At 32.3% G+C, this 23,041-nt stretch overlaps 6 protein-coding genes across 9 annotated transcripts; 2 read left to right on the top strand and 4 right to left on the bottom strand.

Annotated features, from left to right (window-relative positions):
- The first annotated feature begins 694 nt into the window (after positions 1 to 694).
- Positions 695 to 4,396, top strand: LOC126858389 ((Lyso)-N-acylphosphatidylethanolamine lipase). 2 transcript variants are annotated; one of them, XM_050608662.1, is made up of 7 exons: positions 695 to 913; positions 1,477 to 1,556; positions 1,658 to 1,864; positions 2,133 to 2,462; positions 2,588 to 2,705; positions 2,783 to 2,969; positions 3,050 to 4,396. In XM_050608662.1, exons 1-7 carry the CDS (start codon positions 882 to 884, stop codon positions 3,284 to 3,286), a joined length of 1,191 nt encoding a protein of 396 aa, XP_050464619.1. In that variant the 5' UTR covers positions 695 to 881; the 3' UTR covers positions 3,287 to 4,396. The 2 variants fall into 2 exon arrangements, with proteins under 2 accessions (XP_050464619.1, XP_050464620.1); XM_050608663.1 differs by lacking the exon at positions 695 to 913 and adding an exon at positions 1,007 to 1,273.
- A 13-nt stretch (positions 4,397 to 4,409) lies between these two features.
- On the bottom strand, positions 4,410 to 5,933 carry LOC126858394 (uncharacterized). The gene is made up of 3 exons (XM_050608670.1): positions 5,494 to 5,933; positions 4,801 to 5,404; positions 4,410 to 4,721 (listed from the first exon to the last, which is right to left on the bottom strand). Exons 1-3 carry the CDS (start codon positions 5,634 to 5,636, stop codon positions 4,410 to 4,412), a joined length of 1,059 nt encoding a protein of 352 aa, XP_050464627.1. The 5' UTR covers positions 5,637 to 5,933.
- A 19-nt stretch (positions 5,934 to 5,952) lies between these two features.
- On the bottom strand, positions 5,953 to 8,594 carry LOC126858385 (E3 ubiquitin-protein ligase RNF8-like). Its single transcript, XM_050608656.1, has 4 exons — positions 8,344 to 8,594; positions 7,008 to 7,857; positions 6,444 to 6,872; positions 5,953 to 6,331 (listed from the first exon to the last, which is right to left on the bottom strand). Exons 1-4 carry the CDS (start codon positions 8,449 to 8,451, stop codon positions 6,306 to 6,308), a joined length of 1,413 nt encoding a protein of 470 aa, XP_050464613.1. The 5' UTR covers positions 8,452 to 8,594; the 3' UTR covers positions 5,953 to 6,305.
- Positions 8,595 to 9,372: 778 nt separating this feature from the next.
- Positions 9,373 to 13,507, bottom strand: LOC126858391 (ceramide synthase 6). 2 transcript variants are annotated; one of them, XM_050608665.1, is made up of 8 exons: positions 12,644 to 13,507; positions 12,074 to 12,263; positions 11,797 to 11,914; positions 11,454 to 11,566; positions 11,027 to 11,357; positions 10,834 to 10,952; positions 10,605 to 10,749; positions 9,373 to 10,478 (listed from the first exon to the last, which is right to left on the bottom strand). In XM_050608665.1, the coding sequence occupies exons 2-8, from the start codon at positions 12,250 to 12,252 to the stop codon at positions 10,356 to 10,358; spliced, it is 1,128 nt and encodes a 375-aa protein (XP_050464622.1). In that variant the 5' UTR covers positions 12,253 to 12,263; positions 12,644 to 13,507; the 3' UTR covers positions 9,373 to 10,355. The 2 variants fall into 2 exon arrangements, with proteins under 2 accessions (XP_050464622.1, XP_050464623.1); XM_050608666.1 differs by lacking the exon at positions 12,644 to 13,507 and adding an exon at positions 12,373 to 12,593.
- A 487-nt stretch (positions 13,508 to 13,994) lies between these two features.
- On the bottom strand, positions 13,995 to 20,114 carry LOC126858387 (beta-1,4-glucuronyltransferase 1-like). Its single transcript, XM_050608660.1, has 7 exons — positions 20,012 to 20,114; positions 18,192 to 18,439; positions 17,119 to 17,467; positions 16,585 to 16,807; positions 15,126 to 15,511; positions 14,764 to 14,965; positions 13,995 to 14,452 (listed from the first exon to the last, which is right to left on the bottom strand). Exons 3-7 carry the CDS (start codon positions 17,454 to 17,456, stop codon positions 14,240 to 14,242), a joined length of 1,362 nt encoding a protein of 453 aa, XP_050464617.1. The 5' UTR covers positions 17,457 to 17,467; positions 18,192 to 18,439; positions 20,012 to 20,114; the 3' UTR covers positions 13,995 to 14,239.
- LOC126858386 (potassium channel subfamily K member 10-like) lies at positions 20,020 to 22,470 on the top strand. Of its 2 annotated transcripts, none has more exons than XM_050608657.1 (5): positions 20,020 to 20,356; positions 20,892 to 21,131; positions 21,201 to 21,533; positions 21,689 to 21,919; positions 22,066 to 22,470. In XM_050608657.1, the coding sequence occupies exons 1-5, from the start codon at positions 20,020 to 20,022 to the stop codon at positions 22,320 to 22,322; spliced, it is 1,398 nt and encodes a 465-aa protein (XP_050464614.1). In that variant the 3' UTR covers positions 22,323 to 22,470. The 2 variants fall into 2 exon arrangements, with proteins under 2 accessions (XP_050464614.1, XP_050464615.1); XM_050608658.1 differs by having other exon boundaries at positions 20,901 to 21,131.
- The last annotated feature ends 571 nt before the right edge of the window (positions 22,471 to 23,041 follow it).

The raw sequence follows: 23,041 nt of genomic DNA on the forward strand, positions 1-23,041 counted from the left end.
GATAGAATTTGTCGGTACCTTGGGCCAATGTGTCCAATAGCCCACGTTGGATAAATGCTGGCCTCTGTTTTCTTTAAGTTATCACTTTCTTCCTATACATTTTTTATATTTTTTTTTCTCTTTCTCGAAAATCCGATTATATTTCATTCAAATAAACTATTATTTATTATTATGAATTATCGATTTGCCGTCCTTTTCTAAAACATAACTCCACTTATTAATGTAAACGGAAAGCACACACATAAATCATTGAACCGAGTTCAATACTCGATTTTAAGATACAAAAGAATGTAATCGGTCGCGTAAAAAAAGAAAAATGTGTAGATTTTATTTCAGGTACAATATGAAACGTCGAAGACATACCGGTCTTATCTGATGATCCTATCTACAGTCTATATACCTATATAATACAGCGCTATACCATATCTTTTGTTGTCCACGTTGTGAATGATTGCACGTAAAATGAAAGATATTTTTTTGGAAAAGATTAGTCAGATGACTTCAAAATAAAATTCAACGATAAAAACAGTATTATTCGACTGTATTCATGAGTTAAAAAATCGATGAGTCAAAGATGAGATCACGAAATAGAGGAAGATTTGCGGCGTCCAATACCTAATTGTTGCTTCTGCGGGTGCGTGAACATGCTCTAGAAATTGTGCGCTTCGATATCAGCTGATTTCTTCCCTCTTCTGGCACTCTCCCCTCCATGTATCCTCAAGCGTGCTCATCCGAGCGTGTAAACGCAGCCCGCGTTTCCGCTAGATAATAGTATTGCGCGCATTATTACGGCATACGCGTGTGTTTTTCCGCGTTGTCAACAACAAAGGGCCCGATCGTGGCGAGACAGCCGCGAGGAGGTATCCCACGTCGTCGTGCTCATGGCAGATCATGAGGTCGTCCAGGCGAAAGGGTGAGAACTTCTTCAGAAACTTTCGCGATTAATTCGGAAATAATCACGAGATAATCCACGTCGCGGTTTTAAAATACGATTGCCGCGCAGTCATCATTACGTCATTTGGCATAAAGGGGAACTGTGTGTTGTGCGTTAGTGTGTGTGCAATAGGAATTTGCGAGCTTTTGCGGAGATGACGAGTTATCGTAAAAACAGTAGAACTCTTTTCTAGTACCCTAATAAAATATGTAAAGATGAGCGATCGTGACAATTTTAAGGTTTAGGCTCGCTTAATTGTGAGCGCTTATTAAATTTCTCTCGCGATTCATCTTCATGGCGATGCTAAATGTGTAGCTAGAGATGGATGTAGATAAAAACGTAATTGAAGATTTATGATATCATGACTATTAATACACGCCTAATGTATTACCTGTATATTGATGCCAAAGCCAATGACTTGACAAATTTCTGTTAATTTCTCTGCTATTTTTGGAAATATAAATTGAAATTTGATAACATAAAGAATATATATTTTTCCCAATTGTATATGAAACAAATAATCCTTTTTTTTCTCAAAACAGCAGCTGGATTTGGGGATGGTTTAGTTGGTCTGGATCGTCTTCAACCATGTTACGTACTGTGGAAAAAAGGATTCTGTCATGTAAATAAAATAGAATAAATTTCAACAATCCTATTTAGATAATTTAAAAATTATTAATTTCAATATTAAATTTAAAACTTATATATTAATTTCAATACAAGGTTTAAAAACAGCATATAGAGGATGGTATGTGGATATTGGGCCAGTAGTAGGTCCAGAGGATAAAATATGGACTATTTCATTGAATGAAGAATCACCAAAGACACCAATTGTTCTATTACATGGTTTAGGATCTGGGGTAGCATTATGGTGTTTAAATCTGGATGCGCTTGCATCTCAGAGACCAGTATATGCCATTGACTTATTAGGTGAGAGATAGATATTTAGAATATCAAAATACTTTCAGTGCTTTTAACTTTACATATAAGATTCTGCATTTAATTTGCATTTAATAAAATTATAATCTGACAGATTTAAAATTTGTTCTGATATCATTGTCCACTTGACAAATATATGACTCATCTATCATACATATCTATATGATTAATTGATTGGACTTTGTAACTTCATATAAATATATTATATTTGATAGGCTTGTTCATAATATATGAAATATTTGAAATTTTTAATTTTTAGGATTTGGTAGAAGTAGTAGACCTATTTTCAGCAGCGAAGCACAAAAAGCTGAAGAACAATTAGTACGTTCTGTAGAAGAATGGAGAAGGGAAATGCAACTAGAAAATTTTGTATTATTAGGTCATTCAATGGGTGGCTTTCTTGCAGCATCTTATGCTATTCAATATCCTGAAAGAGTGAAACATCTCATATTAGCTGATCCATGGGGCTTTCCTGAAAAACCAGTTGATGCTGCTACAAAGGCAAACCTACCAATATGGGTTAAAGCTATAGCGTTTGCAGTGCAGCCGTTGAATCCTTTGTGGGCAGTTAGAGTTGCCGGACCATTTGGTTAGTAGTACTGTTATGAAAATATATATATATATATATATATATATATATATATATATATATATATGCATGGCATATACTCATTGTATTCTCTTTGTATTATCAAATAAAAATGTTTATTATAGGACAATGGCTCATTGAGAAGACAAGACCTGACATAGTAAAAAAATTTTCTCCCCTATTAAAGGATGACACTGCTATTATTTCGCAATATATACATCAATGCAATGTGCAGACACCATCGTAAGTTTCAAAAATAAAAATTTTAATACAATTAAAAAGTACTGTGTTATATTTTTATATTATATTTGTTTTAATAGAGGTGAAAGTGCATTTCATGCAATGATGTATGGTTTTGGATGGGCCAAAAATCCTATTGTCAAACGGATGCACAAGTTAAGAGATGATATACCTATAACATTACTGTATGGTAGTAGATCATGGGTTGATAATTCAGCTGGTGAAATGATTAAACAGAATCGATCTTCATCATACGTTAACGTACAGGTACAAAAATTAAATTACAATGATGCTGAAACAGATTGATTTGCAGCTGTTTGTGAATAAGTATAAATTATATTTTACAGGTAATTACTGGAGCTGGCCATCATGTTTATGCGGACAAAAGTGAAACTTTCAATAAATATGTATTGGAAGCATGCGCATTAAGTGACTCGATGCCTCGCTTAACATCATCAAACTTACGTTCGTATGTTAAATTCACTAGTGATGAAGAGGTAGAGATAACTTTACCTAACGAAACGCTTGAAACACGTAGACCTGAAGAACAAAAAATAGACACATCAGAATCCACTAAGATTTAATTAAAATTCAATTAAAATATCCTCACAAAACAGAATATTTCAGTACTCTATTGTTATTAGTACAAAGAATTATATGGTAATTGTATATTGTAATATAATGAAAAATATCGCATACGCGATATATTAAACATACAAATAAGTTTTTAATTTTTCATTTCTGTTTTGTGACAGAGCAACCTTATATATAATATACAAATGATATTGTAAAAATGAAAACTGACAGATGTTGATTTTACGTGATAATTGTAGATATTACATAGTCATTTACATATTCCGCTTTCAGTTTCGAAAATTATGACAATGTTTTATTACAAATATGCGGAATTTATAGAAAAATAGTCTTGCCATAAGTAAGATTTACATTCTTTATAATCATCGATTTCAAATATGATTGATTAAAATCTTATCATATAAGAAATCGCTATAAGAAATTTATATAAGTCAAAACGATCAAAGAGCTTGTATATGACATGTAACTATGTGTAAAGATTTGTACATTATGTACAGTCTTACTCATAGATGTAGTAAATATAAACTATACATGCATAATGTAAACTATGGATCTATTCTTTATAGCTGAATTAGTCAGAACTTATCTTTCTCCTTCCACTGTGAAGAGAAAAAGATAAACTCTGAATAATCAGTGCAGTTTCAACTATAAAGAAGACTGTAAATCCTATCTTAATCAAAATATTCATGCACCAAAATTAGAAAGAAAGTAGATATATTTCAAGTGTATCATTTTTTTTTTTTAACTAAAGTGAAATAATTTCTATGTCATCATAATCTTATATATTATATTTAAGAGAGAATTGGACTCTCCAAAATTTTTTCTAATTGTGGCGCAATGTTTGATCGATACGCTCGTGCAGTTTTTACTTACTACATCTATGATCTTAACATTGTTAAAACAGACTAATATCCAAAAAATAATGATTAGGCTTTTTATTGTTATTAATTGCATTATCTCGTACCTATAGCAAGATTATATACATTGTACAATACAATTTATTAATAAATTATTTATTAATACTAATTTACACAAACGCGCAAAGAAAGTTGAATATTAGTATTATATTTATATTGAATAATAAAGATTGTTGAGAAATATATCAGTTGAATATCATTGCAACTCCTTGTCAAACTCATAACTATTCTCGTCGCTATAATCATTTTCAGGCTCATCATAATCAGACTCTATCTCTTCCTCAGAATTATTTAATAATTTATATTTAAGCAATTTTCTCGTACGATATAAGCGTTTTTCTTCTCTTCGTCTTGCGAGTAGAAAATCAGAGATCTTTTCTTGTTCTTTCTTTGTTAAGAAGTCGTTTTCTTTTGAAACTAGATTACAAGAACTTTTATCAATATTAGTATTTATATCTAACATCCGTCTTTGAGCAGCCTCTTTTGATTTAGATACAGAAGCCATAATCTGTAACAAAATTCAACATATTCAACATATCTTTCATATATTTATCTCTTATTACAAAACTGAGCATAAGATAAATTACCCTGGACATAATTTTGTAATGATCCAATCCTAATACATCGTGTCTCATCATTGGCAATTCTATATAAGATTCATTCATCTCAAAATCATGATTTGTATCTGGTTTCATGTGCAAAGCTTGATCAGCTATATTAATATGTAAAGCATCCAATTGCATTTGTTCAGAATATGGCACAGTTTTATCATTCTCAAAATTTATTGTTGTTAATCTTCTCTCTACTTCCTTCTCTATTGAAAACTGCTTGTCTTCGACAAATTGGATAGGAGGTACTATACCTATAACACGAAGCTGTGACAGTTCATGCCGAATAATTTTAGCACACTTTTGCAATGCTTCCTCGCTAACAAGCGAAGAGACATCATCATTATTGTGTATCCAAAACACATTAACACATTTATAATCTGAAGTTATTTTCACATGAGTAATCTCTATGTCTCCATTTATGATATCAGACACTTCCCCCATTGACATCAAATCTGTTATGTGCTTCATGAAAAGTTTATCTCGGACCACCATTCTACGCATTGTTTGTACAGATAATTTTTTATTGGTCTGCTCAATGCCTAAAGCATTATGTAAATCTGTCTTTGGGTCGTGCCACTTTCTGTAATATAAAAATATATGATTTTACAAAGTTTCACAACAAAAATCTGTAACTTAAACATACTTAATTTATCAAAAGAGATCTCTCACCTTTTTGATTTATGAGTTCCATGTAGTAATTTTTTTATGAATTTACTCTCTCTATGAAAATTCGAATACGCGCTTGACGAACTAATGCATCTAAATATTTGAAAGTATGTAATAAAAGAATTTGTGTTTCGCATGTTGATCATTAATTAATGATATATAATATTTAATTCATTTCAAAAATATTGCACATTAACAAGATAATTATTAATCTGCTAACTCTCTCTAACTAAATTTTGCGAAACAGTCTCGTAGTTCGTAGATAAATATAGAATTAGGTTAGATAGGCGTAAGTAGACAGAGAGGTTTGTTATCATTATCATATAAAGATAGAGAATTCAAAAGACTGTAAAATTGCGGACAATGTGTAGTCGTTAAAAATTTTAAAATTCAAAGGAGGAGCAAAAAAGAAAGGAAAAGGAAAAGAGAATCAAGAGGAGATAAAATATACAGCACAAGCACTTATATATACTTGAGGAATATGAATATATTACACATACAAGTTTTATAAAAAGATTTAATCATACATTTACACATCTTATAGCCATCATGTAGCAATGATGTAAAAATTAATAAAATGACAGAATATAAAAAGATATTTCTAGTTTTTTTTATAAAAATAAAACTTGAATGTTTTTCTAAGCATATATAATTGACAAAGAGCAGAACTATACAAATATTTGGTAGCTTATTAGATCGTTAATTAATTATGACAAATTATGACAAATGAAATTATTTTCTTTATGATATAGAACTAACATATGTATACTAAAATACTGTAACCTGTCTTTTCATAAGCTTTGTCCAATAGTGTTTCAATAGCGTTTCTTCCTTTCTAATACTAAAATATTATAAGAAAATTAGAAAAAAATATGTAAAAAAATTATATACAAAATTATATATCCCAATACTATAATATAAAATTTAAAATATTCAAGATGCTCTTTTTTTACCTTTCCTTTCTTCAATAATCTCTCTTCTTCTGTCTTTAAGTTCTGTAGGCAAGTTTTCAATCATACTCTCAATAAAATTATCTAAAACTAATGATCTATTCATTGATATTATTGACTTTCTACAAACAGGACAATCTCTTCGTTTTTTATTCCACATACATATACAATGATGACAAAATGTATGTGTGCAATTTAATGTTGTTGCTCTCACAAACAATTCTGAGCATATGCTACATGTCAATTGTTCATCCATTATGTCACTCACTTTTCCAAGAACACTTTCCTTAGTATTAGTCTCTATAATATTTTGACTTAATCCAGTTAAATCTATTGTGTCCAATATATGTAATCCTGAAGATTGATCAACATCAACCAATTCTACAAGTATACAGTTATCTGCTGTATTTGCTTCATTAGTTACTATGTTTGCTGAAAAAAAGAAGATTAATGAGATTCAACAATTTATAGTAAGTAATGTTTCAAAGTTGTCAAAAATAAACAAAAAATAGTACTATATATACATAAAAAACAATTTTTTTAGAAATAAATTTTCTTAAAACATACCATTTAACAATGCCTGTGAAGTTTGCGCCTTTGCTTCTTGTTCTTTTAAAGCTTTTTCTGTTTCCTTCAATCTCTTTTCTAATACATTTTTTTCATTCAGTAATTGAGCTTGAATATTTTTTTCTTCTTTTACTTTATTATCCATCATAATTCTCCATTCTGTTTGTTGTTCTTCTCTCCATTTTTCCATTTGTTCTTTCATTTTTATTTCTAGCATTTCTTTCTCTTGCTTACTCATATCTAGTGCTTCTTGCCATTTTTGCTTCTCTTCATTTATCCTTGTCTCAAATTGCTGCCTTTCATTCTCTAATTTTTCTAATAATTTGGAATACATGCTTTGCAAATGTTGTTCTTGAGCATTACCTGTCTTTATTTTACTTTCTAGTACTTCAATTTGCCTTAATAAACTCTCTTTATCATCTTGAATAACAGTCTGTTGTGATAACAGATCTTCGAGTTGCTGTTTTAATTCAACTTGCTCCTTTTGTTTTATTTCAAGCTTATCTTTTAGTTCTTTTCTCTGACATTCTTGATTTTCAGCAAATGTTTTTTGCTTGATAAGAACAGTATCAAGTATTTTTTCATCTATACGTGGTCTTTTAATACAATGATCTCTTTCGGCAAGGGTAAATATATACTTGAATGTTTCATTAGGACTAAATTGTATAATATCACCAGGATATATATTTTGTATTTTTTCACAGATGGCAATATTATTAACAAATGTTGCAGATGAACTTAAATCTTGAATCATCCATTCATTTTGATCACATATAAAGATGCAATGTCTTCTAGATATCATAACATCCAATATAATCTCATCATTGTCTCTTGCACGACCAATTTTAAACTGTATACATCCCCCCATTAAAAAAAAAAATAAGAATTATTATATTTTCAAAATTTTCATAGTTTTTTGATATAGATACATAACAAAAAATGCAGTAAAATATTATACACAATTATATTTGCTTATTGAGTTTTGTGAATTAAATTTATTAAGATTTCAATAGATATTGATGAGACTGTTTTTTCATTCATGCATTATAACAATATAATACTTAATAAAATACTTCATTGTTTTTTTATATATAAAATATATGTGTATATAAAGTTTATATATAAAAAAATAGACAAAATACATAAAGATATTATCATATATATCTACATATATAGGAAAGATGGATAAAAATTCTCTTATTATATATTGTATAATTTGTTCTTTTTCATTAATAAAATTGTTTAAGGTTTCTCTAAGATTTATGGGTCCTTTTAGGTTTGAAAGATTCTTACTCTTAATTAATTCGTCTAACTAAATGATACTATTGTTTTTTACCCCATTTTTATCAATGTGTATGCGATTTTTATTATCGGTCCGTATTAGAACTGGTTCGAGAATTTTTGGCTCTTCTTCATCAGATGTTCTTTTAATGGATTGTTCCATTATTTAATAAAACAATATTTCACAGACAATTATGTCAAATCTATAAGAAAATATATTGAACATAATAAACAATTTGCGCTTGCTATTGCTCGCTATTTTTTCGCTATATTACCGTCACGTCTTGCCGTGACGGTATATAAACATTTAAGGATGCTTTTCAACAAAAGATACACATGAGACAATGGCCCATTACACCGATATACTTTAATACGTATTAAGTACACACTGGCCAATCATAGCCATTCCTCTAAAGAATGGGATAAAGAGTGTGATTGATCGGTATGTATTTAGCATGTATTAATAAATATTACGACATTTTAAAATTAAACATAAGAATTAATAAATATGTATATATTTATGGTTATACTGTGATATTGGCCTAATTTACACCGATATACTTTAATACATACTAAATACTATACCGACCAATCACAACCATTCCATTTTTTAGAGGAATGGATATGATTGGTCAGTGTACTACTTAGTACGTATTAAAGTTTATTGGTATAAACTAGATTATTACACTTACTGTGTTTTCATAAAAGCTCTCTTTTTCTCTTTATCAAAGAATAAAATTAAATGTCAGTCATTATTTCTCCCAAAAATTGATTAATGCGTTACAAAATAATTGCGGGTGTATGTTTTTTTTTACTATATAATTTTTTTACTATATAGAAAAAAAGATTATTTCCCGACTTTAAAAAACTAATAGAAAATAATTACAGAGGAGGATATTGGAATAATTATAGCGATGCAGCATATGCGTACTGGCTCATCTATAATACACTTATTATATTAAAAATTTTAATAGATAAATTCTTGCTCATAACAGATATTTCAAGCACATGCAATTTCACACTTTAAACATTTAACGCGATTTTTACATTATAGCGGGAAATACAGTAAAGTAAAATAGGAGAATTCAAGAGAGAGAATCGGCAAGGAAATTTTATTAGAGATACACGAGGACGACATTGTAATTGTATTACGTAAGAATAATAATACCAATGACTTGTATAAAGGCTCACATTATAAGTACAACGTACAATTTATGTAATATTTATACGTTGATAAATGCAAAAGTTACAGCGGCCTAAAGCAATATATAAATATCGCAAAATACATAACATATACTTAAATTAAATTATCGCATTTTTATTATGCACTAGCACACAAATGTATTTGGTTGACCTTTATATAATAAGAAAGAAAGGTCCTTTTAAAATAGAATGTGTATGTATATGATAATGAATATGTGTGAGAATGTATATGTGTAATAATAATTAGTAGAAATTTATTATTGAATAATATATTCTTACTTATTGATTATTGACTGTTATTCACAAAGTATATGAAAATAAATAAATACGTTTTTTAAAATAGTAACGTATTAGAGACTTGGAGATAAGTGAAGTTCAGACACTGAACATCTTGCAGCTTTGGTCCATTCTTATCTTAACTAAGCTTTAAAAATTCGTTTAAAGAATGTGTATATGTAGATATACACTCTTAATTAATTCTTAAATAAAGTAGACACATACATTTGCGATATAAATAATGGGGATTGCATTCCTTGTTATTTTTCTTTTTTCGTTGTCTCTTATATATAATTTCCTTATGCAAATGTACAATTGACAGAATTATAAGTAGATTTATAATAAAGCATTAAAGCTTTAAGAAAAATACTACCAAAAAAGGGAATGAAAAGAAAAAAATATATGCATTTTAATTTTAGGAGATTAAATACTATGTTAATGTTAATGTCTTGAACTGTGAGATTAAAATTGTATCGAAGAATTTAATTATACTTGTAAGAGAGAGTTAGCACCTGACTAAAATGTCCGGATAAATTCTCTGCCTTGGAAATGGTTCATAAAATAATAACTCGTCTAGCATGCTGTTTGTTAGTGGGTTTTTGATCTTGAATTCGTTTTGTTAATATAATTTGCTGTGTTGTTTATGGGAGTATTATTGACTGAAGTGTCAGATACTTCATCACTGCTATTACTGCGAATATCACCCTCCATCTGTAATATTTTTTTCAAAGAAAAAGAAGAAAAGATTAGCATATAAATGTGCATTTATTCATTAATATCGAAAAAATGTCTCAACGAACGTGCACGCGACAATTTGTATAAATCAACACCACGTACCTGACCAGCATTGATAGCATAATATGCGATTTTAAGAATTAAATAAGTCCAAATCAAATGGAGAAGTAGTAGTAAAATTAATAAAGAGTTAAAGATATAATATGCAGGGAACATCGGCACTATCTTAGGCGCCTCTATAGTTGTGCTGTAACACATAATAAGTTTGAGTCACTCTGCATTCATGAAATGTATATTTAAATGAATTAAAAAGAGATATATTGATACATACCTATATATTATCCAAAATGGATACACACCCGTACGTGTCGCAATCCATAGAATTGTAAATATGACAAATATACAATCACATACTTTTTGATAATTTGAATACTTGGCCATTTTTGCTGCCTAAAAAAATAAATTATACAAATTAAAATATACAAAATGCCATCGCGAGCAATTTTAATCCTTTAAACTCTTACCTCCAAGAATATATCTGCACAATCGTGCACTAACAAAACCAAAGAACCAATCCTTGTTAGGTTTCCGACCCATGAGAAACACATGAGCAAAATTGTTGCTATGTGATGAATGAACATCTGCCAGAAATCTTTTCTCTTCACATCGAAGAATTGAGAAAAACTTAATGCCCAATAAAATGCCATTGATATCATATAATACCACCATATATCACTAGTAACAGGATGGTAAGGATAATTATAATAACAATGCTTTATGTCCCAAAGCCATGGTTTGTCCCATAGAATAACAAGGCCGTAAGAGAATGAATATGTATAGTAGAAACATCTCCAACTAACAGAAAAGAAAAGATTGATTATGTATATTATTTTTTTTAGATGTCATGCAATTTTTGCAAGATATACAATACAGTTATTGCAGATAACTGACCTGTTTTCACAGAACTTTGTAAGAGTACTTGGCTTATCTTGAGAACGACGTAATCGTAGCCATCTCTCCACCTGTCTTTCAGACCAATCTAATTGTTTAGCCAAGCCCGAAATCTGAAAATACAGTTGTGCATTACATTATGCTAACATAACATGCAACTAATTTATATATAAATGCATCAGTAATGCTTTAATTTGTATTTTAATGCTATTAACAAAATGATATTTTAATTATTTGTAATTTTGTAAAAGTGATTTTCTATATCAATAAAAAATTTGATTTTATTTATTATAATTGCATTAATTGCATAAATTTTTTTGTAGGATGGATTAGTGTCACTTACTTGTTTATACTTAGTTTGCTTATTAAGATATGCTTTTTCTAATATTTCATTGGGTACTGCTCGTTTGCTTCTGGTATTTTTTATACCAATTGATTTTCCAAAGGGAGCAAAGCAATACCTGTATAAAAAATATACATTAGATATTTTTCTTATTTATAATACATAATTTTTAATATTGTTGCACTTATATATTCATAACTTTTCAGGAGTAAACCATTAATATATTTAAAGAGATAAAATATAAAGATATAAAATCAGAAGACACATGGAACCTTACCTTTCAAGAGTATATCTTATCCCTAGTAGAACAAATGCCATGGGCAGAGGAAATATTAAGTGCTGATAATTAGCATAATTATTGTCTGCATTCGGACTGATATCCTCCCATGTTATATTAGGAGGTAACCAGATGTCCGGCGACCAGAAGGTCGCCGAAATATTTCTCAAGATATTCATCTCTTTGTAGCCTGCAAAGCACAAATGTTTTAGCATATAATTATGATAACATAAAGGAGCAACATATTTTTTAATCATTCATTTAAGTGAATTGAAGTACGAGTGTATCAAAAATGCTACCTTAAGTTATCAGTACATCAGTTGATTCATCCAACTATAGTGATACAAGAGAAAGAAATTACAGAAGGAGAAAAAAGTGAGTGAGAGAGAGAAAGAGAGATTAGGATTAGAATTAATTAATCTCAAAATTATGTTGTCTTTCATTCCTATGCATTTACCGGAAGAATACGATTGAAACATGAGACTATCTATTACTCTCGTGCAAATAAATATATGCTGAAGGAAGACTAATCGGGAAGATTTTTTCGGGAGCAACAAATAAGACACTTACTCGGAGCGACCGCTTCGACATGTATCACACAATCTGAAACGCGCCACTGGACGGACGAGAGAAGTGCGACAAGAGAGCGCGCGTGCTCGTGTCACGCAGGCTGCGCCGTTTCCGCAGCTAATATAGATGTAGCGCGCTTCTATTCGCGCTATCGAAATAACACTGATAATTCTTGCCGTAATAAGAGGAAAAAAAAAGAGAGAGAGAGACGCGATAAGAATGATCCAAATGGATATCTTTGATCGAAGTCGTTCAAGCTTCGTAAGACGCTGAACAAAGTTTCGTTATCATTATTCTATTGTAATCACTGGGTTTATTACACCACTACTACTATTAGGAGCGGTTGTCATATGATCGAGATAACGAACCCATTCGGCCACGTAACTATGCCGTATCACCGCTTTGATACTGGTCGTACCAACACTGTCAATCTCGGTATGCCGTTATAGAACGCGCGATACCTTTAATTAATTAATGATTACAGCACAAGACGAGACTGTGCCGCTCGTGCGTGCCAGCACTTCGACGTTCCGGCGAGAGGCGCGCCCGGCAAGGACGAGTACGTCCGATGTCCGATCGCATCCGATCTACGCAATAGCAGTGGGAGTTCTCTCCATCTCTCTCTTTCTTATTATATTCTTCTTCTTCTCTCTTCTTCTTTTCTATCGCTCGATCTGTTTTTTTTTTATATATATAGACGTTTCCATGGAATCGGCAACGAATGTTCCCCTTTGATACTTTGACCTTATTTGGCGATTCGATATATTACTTTAGACTCTATTTACGTTAATAAGCAGCTTTTCACGCGATGTATGTTTTATTTGTACATTGTATGCTGCGTGTCATGCACAGTTTTTATCGCGCCGAGAATTAGAAAAATGTTGTGGTTAAAGGTGAGTCATCGAAACGGCCGTGAGAATATATATAGAGCGGTGAATAGCATTGATATAATTTCCAGCAATTTGATATCCGCAAGTATTATTAAGACGTATGTTGAGAGTTTGATGATATAATTTTATACGCAAGATTATCACATTTTTGTTCTTAAAACGAAAGTATGATTTTTTTTTCTTTTTTTTGCTCCGAAATGCTAGAACTTTAGAACGTGGATCGTTAAAAGTGTGTTCGTTCAAATGGCTTCTCGTGGTATAGCGACCAATAGCAACTCACCTTGATGCGACTATTTCAAGATCCTTGACTGCATAACTTTGGTTGCGCATGTTTTGCGGTCTCGCACTTAATCCAGATGAGAATGCGCCGACGTAGATATATTTAAAAAAATCAAACGTTAAAAAATATAGATGCTTAATCGGAAAAGGAATCGTGTACGAAGGTGAATATTACCGTAAAATTTACTTCTTTCCGTATAAAAATCTTTATTTCCGCGGTGATATATTCGAAAAACGATTGATATATTCTTCTATAAATCTAATTAAAACTCGCGATGTCGCCGAAAAATATTTCCCCTATCGTTCGTATACAGATATATCAGGCACCGCTTGCGCGTCAAGTAATCTCTCTCTGTTTCGCCCTGTTTTATTTTTATTTTTTTATTTTTTTTCAGGAGAGGAAAAATTATGTTTATATTTAAAAATCTCAGTGCGAGCACCTATGGTTAATCGGATATTGCTTGATTAAACGTTTTGTCACGCGTTGATAGATCCTGGCATTTCGCCTTTCGTGCGGCCGGAAGAACTCCTGCGTGGCCGCGATAATTTTGTGCGTTTTCCGCTTGATTCCCGGAGTATGCACTAAAAAGGCACCATCGAGCACAACTAGACGATAATTCAGAAGACATATCTCGAACATCTGTACAAGGTGAATAAGATAGAAATTCAATTATATAAAAGCAAGAAAGTATCCAATGGAGAAAAAATAAATGAAATAATTATATATATATATATATATATATATATATATATATATATATATACATATATAATAAATATATATAATTATTATATGTATAATTAATAATAATAATAATTTATGTTTATTTATTTGTATATAAATTTTATATATAAATTTATATATTTTTCCAGATATATAATATATAATTATTCGCAAATTTTTTAAATATTTTCCGTATTTGGGAGACAGTCTATATTTAAATAAGATACCTGGGTCATCTTATCCTGTTTTCCTTCCCAGGACATCTCTTCCGTGTATAGCGGATCCTCGCGCGTGCCGATGAAAACCGGCTCCCACCTGTGATGCGGATATTCCCTTTTGGTGATGATCAACGGTCGAACTCTGCCCGGATCCGGCCTGATCATCCACCTAGTCAATCCGGGAAATCGCTGGCAGTGCGGACAGAGGAACCTGCGAAAAATCCATCTTGTCGTCATTGACATCTTATTTTAACATACATTATAGTCGACATGGATGCTTGTTTTTTGAGAAATTTTACTTGAAAGTCGGTATATTAATATTTTTAAATTTAGAACATTTTGATGTTACATAAATCTCTGTGTAAATCTACCTATGAAAATATATCGCTAAACCGGCTCGGCAGGCGGCGAGAAGCTCGTGCTTCGTCGCCGGCGGCGGTTCGTTGGATTCTATCTCGAAAACGGGTATGACGAAGATTACGCCGATCTTGGGCGGTCTCTGATGTACCATGTTCATGAAACCGGAAGCCAGCCGCGCGCTTGGCAGCAGCTCGATGTCCGACACCAGCACACGAGACGTGTTTGCCGCCGTTCTCGCCACGTTCCGGGCAACGTTGATCGGATATGTCATGCTCATCTTTCGCCTCTCGGTATCGGCCTGTCGCCACTGAAGATCAGAGGCGGCGCAATCGCCTCGAGTACTGATCGCACTTAGAGCGGGCGGTCGACCGGCCGGAAACACCAAGTGGACGGAAACCTACGATGGTCGGGTCCTTCAATCAAGGTGCAAATTCTCTGCTAATTCTGTACTAAAAAATATATATGAAAATAGAACGGTAGCAAGAAAAAAGCGTAGGTAGATAATGTGTTCTAAGAGAGATAGATGGCTTGTAAAAAAGAAGAGAAGATTGCATTCATAATCAATCTCAATACATATCTTATCACTTTTTACTAATATTGTTAGCATCTGCTATGATAGGTAGAACAGTTCGTAATGATTTGGATTTTTAGTTAAAACATACATTTTAAATTTTAGATTATTTCCAAGATATATATATATATATATATATATATATATATATATATTATTTATTTACGAATTTGATTCTTATCTAGATTTGTATCTTAAATAAGAAATCTCATTTTGATAAATTAATATCCTGTCTAATATTTTATATTTTTGGATTTCTTTTGTATTATTTACGTTATGTTAAATATTAATTTGTTAATCTGTAAGATTTTCGTGTAATTTAGGATGCTCTTGCACAAGATCTATAATACAAGCAATTATAGTTCGACATTTCTTTATAGCTTCTATTTAAGAATTGCACTTACAATTAGAATTAAATGTTCTTAATCCATAGAATCTTAATTAGGACAATTGGCATTCCATATGGATTAAAACGGTTGTGCTAATCGCAGGTGTGCGTATTGACATAACGGAATCCGCGTCTATCATGCTTTTGTAGCAGGCATATCCATATCGATTCTGCTTCATCAACTAATATATGCCATGTGAACGATCTCATATATCTAGAAAATTATTTTAACCATAAAAAAAATCTTAAAAAAGAACTCGATCTATATGATATCAAATTATATTTACATAAGAAAACGGATGAAATAATTTTCATGAAAATTAATGAAAAGTATATCTATAAATAATTGCTTGTGTGTACTTGATAATATAAATTATCTTTTTCATATAGGATATTCTAGAAGCGACATTTAGGGGCTTCCGAGTATATTGACAAAAGTATATGAAAACTTTGAGAGTCGACATTGTATTGCATGACAGACGAGATTCGTGATATAGAAGTTGAAGGAGACCTTGTACATGGCAGGCTCGCATCGACAGGCCCGATCAAGTTGAGCGACAGCGAGGCCGGCATCGAGGCCTGGCGCGAACACCGCCAGGCTGAGCGGTCCTTCCCATCGTCTGGCCAGCTCCACGATTCCGTAAACCTGATCGGCAGTGGCATGTGTGGATAGCGTGACTTGCGGCAACCCGTCTGTCGCTTCGGTGGAGCCGCGCAACACGAATGGTAGGACTCTGCACGGAGAAAAAGAATTTCGCCATTATAGCAAAACCATCATTCATTTATATTCGAAAGCGTATAGTTTATACGCGAAAGCGAATCAAACATTTTACTATTATATACATTTTCCTAACAAATTATTTGATATATTTTAAATAAAAATAATATTAATAAATGTTTTTGTAAATACGATAATTGATAAACTTTGTCATACGACAGCATAAATTTGCTGTGCGAGCAAACTTTTCTTCGTGCTCCGCTTTCTATACCATTATATTTTCTAGCAAAATAAAAGTATTAACAATCTTTTGTGCTTGTTTTGTACCTGTACGGGCTTCTCTCGCCGATTTCGGGGCTCCAAGTGAGCCTGGACGGTGGATAAGAAAGAACATCCGGTAAACCGTGATACCACTTGCAAGCACTTCCGTTGTGGGGTTGCCGACCCGTCATGTACATGCCTGCTGCATAAGCGGGCGGTCCCGGCGGACCAGAATCTTGCTGCGAATTCGTATGACCGCTATTCGGTATTGAGATGCTATCGTCATGAAAAACGATTGTCGTTGTCGGCAATCGAAAATCGCGGCCGAACAGCAAACGACCGGCCACCAGGAGGGACAGTACGAATGCCAGCCATACTAGAAGCCTGCGAGCAAGGCTACGCATCGCTTTCTTGTCTAAAGATTTAGAACATAGATTCAGAATTAAGTTAATTTAATTTAAATATAATTTTTACACCTAGGAATTTTTACAAAATCAAGAAATGTGGTACTATATGTCAAGAGTATAATAACACTAATTTTGCAAAGAAGATGCCGCAGTGTATCCCTTTCAGCTGACTGTTAGGCTTTTTCGCGAACATTAGGGAATAAAATAAATAAATAAATCTTTTTTTTTTAAATAAAGCTACTTCTATAGAAGATAAAAATTATGGCAAAAAAATATTTGAATTTTTGTTTAATATCGCGATAATATTATATTGCATCTAAAATTACATAATATTATATTTATATTTGCTATTGCATATATATATTTTTAATATTCATGCGGTTTATACGTCGCTGAGCTTTACCTTTGATGCAATACATTGCAAAGTTTAATACAATCGTGAAAATTTCTCTATATTTTTTGCATTACTTTTTCTTTTTTTTTATTATTTTATACATATGAATATACTTGACACTTTTAATTTCTTAATATGTTTTATATGATAAAAATATCTGTAGAATAAAACGTAAATTATATATTCTTTATTATCTATATTGTTCAATCTTCAGTTGCTGTTATATTTTTAGCAATGTGGAATGATTTTAAGAAACGATACATTTGATACATGCAAGTAAATGTGTGTTATAATTGACGAATCAGTAACAAAGGATTATGAGTCCTAAACTCACGCACCTTAGGAATTTCTCGATCTCGTCGTCGATCGAGAACTGCAGAACAATGTTCCATATTATAGGCGCAAACGGCGGGTCCTCCGAGGAACATCCGCCGTGTCGAACTGGTACGGGGTGACGTTTACCGAGGGGCGAGACCGCGAAATATCGCAGATCGATGTCGCGCAAACGCTGTTGGCAAACCGCGAAGATGCGCAACCGAGGATGCATAGCCGCGATTGTGGGCAAAGGAAGAGAACGAAAAGGCCACTAATGATATGTAAATTTTAGATTATACTTTTAGAATTATTTCCATTAACAATCTGAGATATATCTTAATGGCGAATTTTTTATTTTGATTTTTACAATTTAACAAAGGTTTATATAATTTTCTCTTTTTCTCTCATATTTATTATATTTTTTTAATGTGTCTTATATTTTTCAATTGTATATTGCAGAATTTCGAAACTTTATATATAAGCCATTGTGCATACAGAATCTGCGGAATAATAAAGCACTGCACGTGAGGAAAAATGTACGTAAGGAAATAAGGTCATATGATCGATAATTCAATAATGAAAGCATATTGAGAAGATACTTTGCTTTGCGCAGAGAGAACGCAGAGAATATTATTTATATATTTTACATATTATAAATGATGAAAATCGTATATAAGGACAAAAAGAAATGAGACAAAAATATACAATGTAAAGTATGGCACAATATGGCAATTAAAGTTACGAACAAAAATATAATATAAAATGTAACAATTAAAATTACAAATTATTAAATTATTGATAAATGTTGGTTATTGCGTATTACAGAAATCGCCTGCAAATTGGAATATTGCGTGATTGATATGATGCATTACAACAATTACAACCACATGTGATTGCGACACGATATAGTCGAATGAGTGCACTACATATCAAATTCATCGTACGAGCGTGTCTAATCAAAGATGGAAAATGTGTGTAATTAGTTATAGACAAAATACTATGGATTATTTAAGAGTCGTCGTCATTGATTCTAAGAGCGTATTCTAATTTCAGCGCGATTCGTATACACAGAAGAGTATTATATACACATACTCTCTTCCGGTTATACGGTAGTGAAACGTGCCGAATGCATGGAAATTTCGTTCCACAGAACCAGTAGTTCTTCGATTCTTCAAGGTGTTGAATCGCCCGTGTAATTTTGTTTCTCTTTTTCCTTATCTTTGGTTTTTTTTATTATTAATTCTTGATGATAATGAATTTTGAAATATTATATTATCGGAACTTGACCACGAGGTCAGATAAATATATTTATCAAATTATTTACTTGGGAATAGTTACAGCTAAGTGAAAGATACGACATATGTTGATTACCGAATTAAATGTCATATAAATCAGTTATTATCACCATAATCCATGTAATGTATATTCAACAACATAGAGATACAGTATTATTATTAATAAAACATAAAGCATTGTTTCCGTGCAAAGCTTATCGATCGAACTTTTATGCTTTTGCATGAATAAGCAACAAAAAATCCTACAAAAAATAGGTAAATGAAAATTGCAATTGCGCGACGGATCGAAATTTATTAGAATCGAAGTCTCTAGCTATACAGGTCCTTGGGAATACTGAAGAAGGAAGGCGTCTGAAGAATGCTTTGCGGGATGAGACAGTTCAACAAGTGTGTGGGGACATCATTGCCCAGTTGAGACGAATCTCCTAGAAAGAACCGAGGACCGAGGAACATTGAAATGAGGAAAGAGCACGATGCGTGAAATATGGATTATATAATCGATTACGAGAGACTATGATCAGATTGTAGAGCGCGGTCATAATCTTGACCTTAACCGATGCATGTGCCACTTTTTCCGCAACCACTGGCTGTTGGGAGCGTCGCGACGCCCGTCAGTGACGTGCTGGACATCGCGACGTTACCACGCACTCCGGCATCCGACGTGGCCGTGCCGCGCAGACATGCCGTGGACCCGCGACTTTCTCTTATCTTCGGCACCGGAAAACAGAACCGTCACCTCTGCAGAAATTTGGTTTATCCGCGAGTCAGGGATGCACCTACGCTTTTCAAGAATGCTGCTGCACGTCATAGTATTACTGAGTTTTGCGTGAGGATGATGGAACATCATGCAAACGATGAGAAGGATGACGATGATGATGTCGTCTGCGGCGTTGGTAGGTATTATTCATACCACTGTAAATCAAATTTTAATTTATATATATAATATAAATAAAACATTGAAAAAATAATATTGAAAAAAAAAGTATAATAATGCAAGAAAAGTTGAAGATATGTTGCAAGCAGGCTTGTAAAATATATTTTTGGATAATCAATAATTAATATCCTATAATGATGCGCGCGCGTGTAAAAAAAGGCATTGAAAAAAGCCTATCATGTAATAGTATTTCATATGGAGGGAACGGTATAACATTAATAAGAGGGAACATGTATACAGTACCAAGTTTCAAGCATACATAATCGATCACTGTGCATTTTCTTGATGCAACTTTCATCGAGAACCTAAAGACAAATTGACTTGACATATTCTTTATAATCATTTTTCGATATACCCCGGTGAATTTTTAACTTATAAAAAAAAACATCCGAAGACAATATCTTTATACACACGTTATACATGAAAGATTGCCTCATGTACGTTATAAAATTTGTTTTCTTTTTTACCGTATATAAATAATAATTTAAAAATAGATATTACAGATACACCAACCACGATATCTACGGATATCTCGCCTCGCTTGAAAAACGGTATGATACCAACGAATTGGACAAAATCCGTGGCTATTCAAACCATAGAAGGATTACCGCTACGATTGAGAGTATTGCCATCTCTCAGAAACATTGAAGAGGATAATGGAAATTCCTCTTCCGATTCATCGAGAGTCTGGACGTATTTAAAATTTTTGGGACGATTATCGTTCTCGCAATTTGGTATGCTCAGCTGATTCAAATTTTATAATTTCAATATGGCATTTAACAATTTAATATTATTCGTCGCAGGTCTTTTATGGTTGCTCGTTATGTGGACGGTAGCAGGCGCGGCGGCATTTTGTGCCGCGGAAGAACCTCGCGAACGCGAACAGGTCGTGTCGCTGAAGAACATGCAGAAAGATCTGGCGATCGGTCTGGCGACGGAGTTGCGACAATTGCGTACAGAACGGGATGAAGATGTGGAGCCGTTATGGAGCGACAAAGTTCGTCAGTATGTGGCCAAACACGAGGAACTTCTTCTAGTTGCTGTTAGTTCCGGCTACGGCGAGGGTGGCAATAGCGGACAGTTGTGGACATTTCCTGGTTGTGTGCTATTCGCTATATCGCTAATCACTACTTTAGGCATGTTAATTATACATATAGAAATTAATTTTTAAATAATTTGCTTGAAAAATTGACTCTATATATAAATATGAGTACACATTAATTTTTTCTATATTCTAAAAATTGTCTCATATCTTCTCCATTTATTCCTGCTGTATTCTTAAATTTTACAGGTTTCGGAGCGCCTGTTCCGCGAACTACTACAGGTCGCACAGTAGGAGTAATTTTTGCCATTATCGGCATTCCCGCGCATTTTCTTCTCATATTAAATTTCGGCGTGATGATAGCAGTTCGTCTGCAAAGATACGCGAATGCCAAACGAGACTTGCGACACAAGAACGTGGAATCTTATTCCACGATGCCGATGCCAAGATGGGTCAAAGTTCTACCATTTGCCTGTTCAAGTAAATAATTATTCGAATTATTGTCACACGTAAATTTGTACAAAAATTACAGAGAATAGCTTTTATGAATCAAAATATAATAATTACTTAGACAATAATAAAGTGAATATAATAATTAAAGTAAACCATCTGTGTTTCTATTGTAGTTGCTTACTATATTTTGGGAATACTGTGCTTTGGTATAGCGCGATCGAGGCCGATTGCGGCGAGTGTATTGTTTCCGTTGGACTTCACTGCGGCGGGCGGTCTTTCCACTATTGTCGGTCACGTACGGATATTATATGGTCTGTATTTAGAAGGTGCTGTCATTATTGCGGCGATAGTGGTAGCTGTGTTACGAGTATCAGCGACGCAGAGTCTCACAAATATCGGACTGAAATACGGTTTGTTGATCGAAGCTTAAATTTTCATAGAATTTATTTATTAAATAATCCATATTGTCTTTGCCATACGTTCTAATGCGTTCGATAATGAACTGTTAAGATATCTGTAATTAAATTATGCGAAAAAAATATAGAACAATGAATCTTTTTCTATTTCGCAAATTGAAACACTTCGTTATCAAACATATTAATTCAATTGTCAAAACACAGATCTTTTGTACAATTTATATCTACATAGATAACAATTTTTAAAGGAAAGAAAAAAATGGCAAAATACGAAAGAATACATGCAGTTCCAAGTATGCAGAAAGATATAAATGATGTTAAATTTCTCATTTTACATTTAATATACATTGTCACATAATTGAAATGGATAAATTTGTATACTTGTACCTCCATGTACACTTTATTTAAATAAAATGTAACAAATAAAGACAAACTTGTACGCTACAATACAACTGTACAACTGGGATATCTAAGCGATATCAGGCTGGTTCACTTATTCATATTCGTAATGATTATCCACATCATGCTTTTATTTAGCTTGATCAAAAGTGTACATAACTGCAATATATGCCCTTTACAATTCCCATTTGTAATAATATTAATATTGTATATAATATTAATTTGATATGATTTGATATAATTAATATATATATGTAATATATATATATATATATATATATATATATATATATATATATATATATATATATTACATATATATAATATTATAATT

Source organism: Cataglyphis hispanica, chromosome 25, assembly GCF_021464435.1.
Source record: "Cataglyphis hispanica isolate Lineage 1 chromosome 25, ULB_Chis1_1.0, whole genome shotgun sequence".
NCBI lineage: Eukaryota > Metazoa > Arthropoda > Insecta > Hymenoptera > Formicidae > Cataglyphis > Cataglyphis hispanica.